The sequence below is a fragment of the Botrytis sinoallii genome (assembly GCF_014898435.1).
Source record: "Botrytis sinoallii strain Bc 23 chromosome Unknown BSIN_036, whole genome shotgun sequence".
NCBI classification, from domain to species: Eukaryota; Fungi; Ascomycota; class Leotiomycetes; order Helotiales; family Sclerotiniaceae; genus Botrytis; species Botrytis sinoallii.
This window is the reverse complement of record NW_024066063.1, coordinates 14,035-23,025: the sequence shown is the minus strand read 5'-3', so window position 1 is coordinate 23,025 and position 8,991 is coordinate 14,035. Positions and strand designations below refer to the sequence as shown.

At 43.2% G+C, this 8,991-nt stretch overlaps 2 protein-coding genes across 2 annotated transcripts; both read left to right on the top strand.

The window, feature by feature from the left end:
• Window positions 1–475: 475 nt before the first annotated feature.
• On the top strand, window positions 476–1,456 carry EAF02_011776 (uncharacterized protein; the record flags this gene model as incomplete). The annotated part of the gene is made up of 4 exons (XM_038907823.1): window positions 476–506; window positions 563–631; window positions 688–1,015; window positions 1,084–1,456. 4 exons carry the CDS (start codon window positions 476–478, stop codon window positions 1,454–1,456), a joined length of 801 nt encoding a protein of 266 aa, XP_038752332.1.
• Window positions 1,457–6,900: 5,444 nt separating this feature from the next.
• On the top strand, window positions 6,901–8,565 carry EAF02_011775 (uncharacterized protein; the record flags this gene model as incomplete). Its single annotated transcript, XM_038907822.1, has 3 exons — window positions 6,901–7,042; window positions 7,098–8,138; window positions 8,189–8,565. 3 exons carry the CDS (start codon window positions 6,901–6,903, stop codon window positions 8,563–8,565), a joined length of 1,560 nt encoding a protein of 519 aa, XP_038752331.1.
• Window positions 8,566–8,991: the final 426 nt, after the last annotated feature.

Genomic DNA, 8,991 nt, shown 5'->3' with positions numbered 1-8,991 from the left:
ATTCACTGCGCCATCTTCTTTTTGATAGAAACTTTAGCTCTCCTGCCACTCAATTTTTTGACAACCAAAATTACATTGTGCAGGAAATCTGGACCTCACTCTGCTTTCCCTCTCTCTCTCTTTCTCCATTTTCTGGAGAATTCAAAGAATCTGACTGCTACGCTCTTTTCTCCCCTCATCTTTTGGTGTTGAGATATCTAACAAATCTTTATCTGAGTGATAAGCAGTGCGACCAATCTATATCCACATTCTTCTACCAACACTTTCACGAACCTCACGAATTAAACCTATTAACGATTGATTGATTATACATTCCAAAGGATAACCAGCATTCTTCGCTCTTGGAACTTCTTATACACGTTGCAAACATTCCACAGCTGCGACTCCGACGGTCGCTCCGAAGACACGGGGGACGGGAGTGGCAGACTCTATCATCGCATTAGGTCATTCGTTTCGAGACATCACATAGTTTAAGATGGCGGAAAGAGGGTTTGGAGGCTTCTTGAGTAAGTTATGGTGAATATGCGCAAATCAATTGATTATGTACTAACATAATTCACAGGAGCTGTGCCATTTTTAGGATATCACCATGTGTTGATGATATTGATCGCAATTACCATTATATTACTTTGTGAGTATTCAGAATCTAGCATTCCAACGAGGGACATCCAACTAACACTCTTCCAGCTCTCTTATTAGCAGGATGTTCATCTTCGTCACCTATGATACCCGATATCTTCCTTATTTCCCTTTACTATCAATCATATACACCAGTGCCATCGACCGCACAAACCGATTACAATGTACACACAGCGATATCTAATATTGTTGGACAAGCAAGATTAGCCGCAAGAGTTGGATACTTTGGTATCTGCATCAACCCAGATGGAGGTGCATGGTTATGCAGTAACAATGCAACCGCATTGGCGAATGAAGTGAGCGTGGATCAAGATCCTTTGAATTTGATTTGGCTTGCAAGTCAATTCAAAGACATGATTGTTTTCCCATACCTAATGTAAGTTGTCTCTCTCGCTCTCTTTACTTTCCCCGCTTCTTAGAGTACAGAATCTAATTTCTTCATAGTATCATCGCAATCATTTTCGCATTCATCTGTCTTTTGCTTCTAGCCACATTCCCTGGATGGCACGAAGAAGAAGATGCTCACGGAAGTGAACGAGAAGTCAAACCTTTCCCATCGCGATTCGTCTCCCAAATCGCTTTAGCCATCATCTTTATTGCTTCAATCTTCGTTCTCGTCTCAGTCCTATGGCAACATACAGCTTCGGTAGCCGCCTCCATCATAGCCCAAGATCTAGGGAACGGCAGCGTCAAAAGTGGTGTTGGTAGTACGGCCATGGTCCTAGGATGGTTCTCTTTTGCTCTACTCATTGTAGTAACCATCGGTTTACTGGTCATGATATTGAGTATAAGAGTCTTGTCAGAGACATTCGGTTGATAGGTTTCGGAATTATCAACGGAGAGAGAAACGACATATATATCGATACCAAAGAAGTTGATTGATTGATGATTTTTAAGATTTGTTTGACGAAGAAGTTCATTTCAGCGTGCATAATGAGAACCACGACGAGAATATCGTTGCTTGGATTGATATGACGAGACATTTTGGAGGGGGCTTTGCTTCGATATATCCGGCTGTCTTTTTTTTGTTTTTTTACCCATTTGATTTTGATACGGATAAAAAAATTACTCAATACGACTTTGTATACATGGGTAATGGCATTTGGATTGGAGTTTAGACTGGCTCTGCTTTGGATTTGATTTTTGAATCGATTTACAAGATGCCATCTCTAGCTTTGGAAAGCTGAGATAGGGAATCAATGCGGAATTTTTATGCTTGGAACGGTTGGGGCACTTAATGATGGATGGGATGGGGGGTAGGATGGCTGGCTGGGTGGGCTCTATTGAATTGGCCTGGATGGGTGGGGATGCGGATTATGATTGTATGTATGAAGTGTATGAGAATATCTTGGATGGAGGGAGGTATGATACGAGGAACTGGATGCATGAATGGAAGTACTTGTGAATTCTACAAAAGAATATCCAACTGTGATGAGTGGTGTCTGGATTACATTGATGTGATGTAATGTGATATTTCTGGCAGTGTCCAATGCGATTTGAAAGCTCCAAGGAATGATATATATGTCAATAGATATGCATCTACTAGACTATTTGCAAGGAGGATTCGGAATGGTATTCTCTAAATTTTCCATCCTCTCCGTCTCCTCTATGTCTCCCTTGTTTGATAATCCACCCCCTTCATCCTCTTCTTTATCCGAGTGCATGCGCTTATTACCCGAACTTACCAATGGAGGTTCCTAGCTAGAAATCTGTGGTCGATTGATAGGCATGTGGATAGCTAGATAGGTAGGGGGACTGGGAGGCACTGGGAGGCACTGGGAGGGAGGTAAATGGTAGGGGGACAGGGGAGAATAGCGAGCTTGGCATGCGTACTGCTGGTGAATGTTGTGTTGGGGTTACTATGGGTAGTATGGGGATTTGATGATAGGATTTGGAGCTTGGTGGGGGATGAGGGAGAGTGTATTAGGGGGTAGAGTGAAGGGGGTAAAGCGAGAGGGTAAAGCGAGAGAGTAGATGATGATAGGGAAGGGCGGCAGGACAGGGCAGGGACGTGGGGAGGAAGGCAAGGCGTGTTCGTTTGTGGATATGACGGTGAGATGGGCGGAAGGGTGCGAGATGAGGAGAAAAGAGAGAAGGAATGAGAAGGGGAAGGTAGATAGATGTATGTCGGATTGGCAAGTTTATTGTGCGATTGATATTGGGTTTGGATTTGAGGGTCGCGGTGAGGTTGTAAGCGAAGGTGGAGATTGAGATGGACTTGTGAGGGTGGAAAAGTTCGATGAGGTGAGGGGTGGGGGGGGGAGGAGCTCGGAAGTGGGAAAGAGAGCAGGGAGATACTCGGAAATGGGGATGAGAAAAGAGGGAAATTCGATAGAAATATGGGAGGGAGGGAAGGGGGAAGGCGGGATTGGGTTTAGTTGGAGGATGTTTTTGAAAAAAGGGTGGTGGAGACTAGAGACTAGAGTTAGGGAGGAAGGCAATAGAGATGATATGAGAATGGGGGCGGGCAAGTGAAGAAGTATAGACATTGAAACGGGGTTAAGGAGCTGGGTAGAGGGCGTGCGATGAAGGATTCAGAAATAGGAGAAGGAGGAGGGGATATGGACTTCTGAGCACTTGTACATGAATTCTTAGTTGCATTGCGAAATGTTTGTTTGTTGGTAAGTTGGCTGATGAATGATTCGAAGAGCCGAAGCGAGGTTTGATTATTGAGATATTCAGATATTGGATTTAAAGGGAGATGGCTTTGGTAAGGAGTTGATGGTATGGGTAAGATGGGTGATGGAGGTGGGAGAAGGTGGGAGGGAAGAGGGAGAAGAGAATAGAAGGGAAGGAATGTGGTTTGTGGTTGTGGTTGTGGTAGATTGGTGGGAAGTGGGAATCCTGGTTGGAGGCTGGTGGTTGGGGTTTAGGGGTTGGGGGTTGGAACTTGAATGATGATTTCTTGCAGAGATGGAAGGGAGGGTATCTAGAGGATATACAGAGGGTAGATAATGCCGATTGCTGGATGTTATTGAGTGGATGATGATGAAAACTAGAACTGGGATCTCTTCTACCATATGGCTTTTATGTTGAAATAGTTGACGGGAACTAAATTATGGGATTCTTGGGGGTGTTGGTAGGAAGTATTGTTTGGTAAGCTTATGGTGTCAATATGGGTATTGAGGAGTGGAACACGGTGATGTAGTGATATATGCGAAATCTCAGAGGACATTGGGGGGGGGTTGGTTTTATTGTCTTATCCCATTTACTCTATCACTAATACTGTATGCGGGGCGCAACGATTGTGTGAAGATTCTGGAGGGAGGAGTGGTGGTGAAGTGCAGAGTCATGATGCTGTGGCAGGTGGGTGGATTTGAACAAAGCTGTGGTTTAGATGTAGATCTAGTTCATGGTATTTTAGAGGGTTAGAGTGGAGAGCGGAATGGAAGAAGAGGTCGGATGGTTTATGGATGTTGATGGTGTCGGATGGATTGGGTGAGAAATGAGGATGGAGGATGGAAGATGTATATCCGGAGTCTGACCGGAGGTAATAGAATTTTTGAATGATAATTATGGAAAGACTGAAACATCAGGATCGAAGCATATGTCTCCGTTTTAGAATATTTTCGTAGGATTTCCAGACTTTGGAGAGATGAGTTGAAGTGTGTTTATGGTAGTAATAATGGTGATGGATATAATATGGATGTAGTTTGGTTGCAGATAGTGGTGAAAGACGTAATGAGTGTGGGAATAGTGCAGGTGTATATGCATGAGTCTATAGATTTTGTGGATATTGGTGGAGAGATTATGAAAGGAGTTTGTATGAAGTGAAATATACAGTAATTGATTTTGAAGAGAAGGGTCTTTCGTGTCTGCTCTAAAAACCTACGGGAGTGTATTTTATGGAAGAAATCTGAGCGGAACTGGTATCTCTGCTTGTCTTGATATGAAGGTTGCCAAATTATAATGATTTTTAGGAGTAGGTGTATTCTTAGATTATGGGTAGAGGTGGAATGGTGATGGAAAGAATGCGACAAGTTTAACAGGCGAATTAATGGGAAGGTAGAGGATGGCAGATGAACCGGCAAGCAAATAATCCGAACAACAGTCAGCTTGACTGCACTTACACTTCTATCCAATTGCTTATTCTGAGGACTCCAGTACCTCATCTCCAGAGCGAGACCTCGAATAGTTGAGGTTGGAGGTTGATGGGGGTCCTACGCAGCCCATAGACCCAAAATGAATTTCTAGAAGGACAATGAAAGTTGAATGATGCGATATGAATGGCAACTAGAAGAGAATAGACTCACGATACCAAATGAGTCAAAATCAATCAAATAAAACACACAAAGATGATGGAACCGGCTTACAACTATATGCGAAGATCTAATCTATTCATAAATGTAGAGCTGTACGAAGTACCTAGTACTTTGAGACATGATAATTGCGGTACGCTGTTTTTACTTATGTCACGCAAAGACACAGACTATGGGGTTGAAGAGTTTGAAAATGAATGAGGAAGGTAACCAAATTTCGTGAATTGGAGGGGACCATCGTAGACCTTGAAAATTCGACTTGACGAGCGGGGTAAGAATCGCGACAACGAGATCACGTTGGCCTAAGCGCTGTACTATTCTCAATAAATATTCACCAACCAATGGTAACAAGTATGCCAAGTAATTTATCAGGATGTTTTTGTTTTTGCTTAGGTACTTGGCCTGCCCGGGTGGTCGTAGGGGTGACTGGAAGGAGGGGGCATTCTAGCAAGATCTCTGTTCTCAACAAGGTTGTGGATAAAAACGATTGAAGCATTCGAAACACGTTAGAAGAAAACCACAATTCGATCTGGACCATATTCTAGGCTCAAGAATCACGCCATCTGTTCCCGATTGCTATACGGTTAGTATTCAGAACTAGCGTCTCCAATGATTAAAGTTCAACCATTTTGGGTTCGATCAATTCCCCCCTTGCCAGGAACACAAGAGTATAACATTTCCACAATAGGTAAAGTCATTTTATTGCCAAATATAAGTGCCTAGTGCCTTGATATCTACAACTCCGGAATTGTTTTGTCTATCTCAAAGCTAGAAAGACACTGACATGATACGAGTGGAAGAACGAGTGGACTTGAGTGGACTTCCGATGCTACAAGGCAGCGAGTGGAGCTTGAAAAAAGCTAGAGCTGGAAGGGAGAAGTGGAAATAGAATCTATGGCTAATACTAATAAGGGCCGTACATCAAATTTAGTCTACGATCTAACTGTGAATCAGTGAAAATGCGTCAGAAAGAATCAATGGAGTGATGGCTCGATAATTCCACATGATTTAAGGTTCTAATGATGGAATTTTGGTCGGCATTAATTTGACTCAAGATTCTCGATCCGAAAGATTGATTATTTGGAGCTCCGGGGTTTCTTCTGAAATTTTTAATGTTAATATGAGAAGAGTACAGAAAGCTGTGGCGATAGTGAAGTGAACAGGGCTATAATCAGCTACACACTTGGCATGGTTATATGATTCATCTTTAATTCAAGAATATAGAGATGGAATAGCTATCAACCCAGCTAATTTCATGTTTTGGCAATGTGATTATCATGCACAGACCCCTTGAAAAAGATCACAGTCGGCTCTTCAAGCGACCTCAGATTTCTACGAGAACTTGGTACGCTTGTAGATGGTCGATTTATTGATGATCTCCGACATCAACCATCAAACCGTCGTCTTGTCTCACGTATTTTCGCGCAAAGTGATTTTCGAGTACTGGTACATTAACCTTACTGTTAGCGATTGAATTCCTATGAGCCATAACAGTTACGATACTTCAAGAAAGTTAAGATAATATAAGTCAGAAGACCTAGTACAACATTGCCATTCACACACTGCACATGGATGAATGTTTTTTCTAGGTTCCTAGGGATTGATAAATGGTGAAGTCGGGATTTAGATTAGGAAGCACTACCTCCTATCTGACCGAACTGATAAACGAGGCACATTGACCGCCCTGGTAAGGCGGGCAGAAAACAGTCGGGTGTTTAATCCCTGCAAAATCGCGGGTCTGAAGGAGTCCGGCGCGTCTGCCCACGACATAAAATATCAACGATGTCATTGATACATGATATAAAATTAATGTTACGAATTTTATGACCTTACGACTTCGACGACCATTTTTTATTCTCTCTTTATTGACTACCAGTCATTATTATAAGGCAGATATCTTACCAGAAAGTATTTTCATACGCGATAGCACGATTTCTTTACCGTGTTTTCTAGATAATATTCAACGAGTCAACCTGGAGATTTGACTGCGCCGATTTGCAGTATGGACGAGGGGGAGAGAATTTCTTTCGAGGAGCGCTCAAAGGCTCTGCGAGTCGAATTGAAAGTATGGGAAAAGGATTTTCAGAACAATAATGAAGGCCGCAAAGCCTCAAGAGAGGATATCAAAGCGAACCCGGATATCGGTATGGATCCTACATTTGCGCATTCTGCCAATCAATTATACTTACATTTCTGCAGCCTCGAAATATAAAGAATTCAATAGAGTACGCGACATACTCTCTGGAAAGATTTCGCACATACCTCCACCGGCTCCTAAACCAACACCCCGAAAGAGAAGACATGGAGAGGATCAAGATGAAACACCCCAAAAGCGTGCACATATCGATAAAACACCCTCGAAGAATACAATATTACCATGGGATGTTGACCCTTATCATTCGCCTTCCGTTATGAGAAACCTATTTGCTACACCTTCGAAGAAAACCGCAATTGGACCAACACCACAGAAGGATGGGCAGGTTCTAGGGTTGTTTGACTTGGATCCAGACAGTGCCGCAGATTCTCCTTCCACTGCTCCTGGGGTATTTGGGAAAACAGCCGGCATAGAAGTAACTCCTCGAAAGCATGGACATGGAATGACTCCAGTAAGCTCAAGAGCAATCATGCACAACAATACGCCCTCATCGAGAAGGACCTTGTTGTTCAGTACGCCTTTGAAGAATAAGATTGCCAATGCTCAAGGATCAACAACACCTTCATCAGTATCAAAGCTACATTTTAGTACACCATCATTTTTGAGAAGAGATAGCCAACGAATTCGAATGCCGGCTCTCGATGAAAATGAAGAAGGCCCACCTGATTCTCCAGAAATTATTCGAGGTCCTCGAAAACCAATGATCAAAAGTCTAAGCAGTATGCTTGCTGGTCTCCGGAAAATGGAAGAAGATGCTGCAGAGGATGATTTAGAGGCTCTTCGTGAAATGGAAGCCGAGACATCCAAACCGTCCAAGCCCACATCAAAACCACAATCAAACCCACAATTGACTGCTCCACCAATTAGCTCGACAAGCGCCTCGTCATCAAAACCGCCGACCGAAGAGCCCCTTCCAGAAGACACAATTCTGGTTAAAGATAGTCAGCCACAAGAATTACTGGGTGGTTTCGACGATGAAGCTATGTACGATTCTGAGCCCGAAGAAGCGACAGAGGCACCCAAAAGAACATACAAAAAGAGAGGTCAAAAGCGTACCACCCGTCGTGTAAATCTTAAGCCAAATCGTACCAAGCCCTCCGAGCCATGCCATCTAAAAATTACCACAATGTGTCAGAAAGCGAAGACGAACTCGCGCTTCCGCATACTCGCCTCGAAACTATACCCGAAACTCAACTCGATGATGAGTTCCCTCCACCTGACAATGACGAATTCCCACATCCTGATGAATTTCCACTCGACGGTCGCAACTTCGATTCTGATTCCGCTTCCGAATATACAGCTTCAGAAGGAGGAACGCGGTACAGGAGACCAGATCAAGATAAGACGAAAAAGAAAAATCTGGAGGCTAACAGGGAAGGGAAAGTCAAGAAGGCTGCCAGGAAGATCAAAGCTACTGCAGGCAGTCTACAGAATTACAAGAGGTTGAAGTTGAGGAATAGTGGAGCGAAGGGGGGACCAGGGGTTGGTAGTAAATTTAGGAGGAGAAAGTAAGGACTGCAACTTGAGAGCGAGACCTAAGGAGGAACGCAAAAGAGACGCGCCCCGGAGCCCAGAACTTGAGTTGCGCAAATTATTTGTGAAGAAACGTATGTTTTGCTATACACTTGGAGATACCAAAAGACACTTTGAAGTCTAGATCTGCGTTTCTTTAAGAATACCCAATAAAAATATAATACTTACATGTACATGTACTTACTCTGAACCTCTTTTCCTCCTGGATAGATAGCTCTGATGTTCTAACATACATTGAGTTGACTATAGATACGAGCGGAGTCTAGATGTGTAACATGAGATTCTGTGCACGTAGGATGTATTAATTGATTTATCATCGAGTCTTTTCATCTCGAATGCTCATAATCCTCTTTCAACAATCAAGCAGGCTCCTCACGATAACACGGACCATGCACCCCATCCATT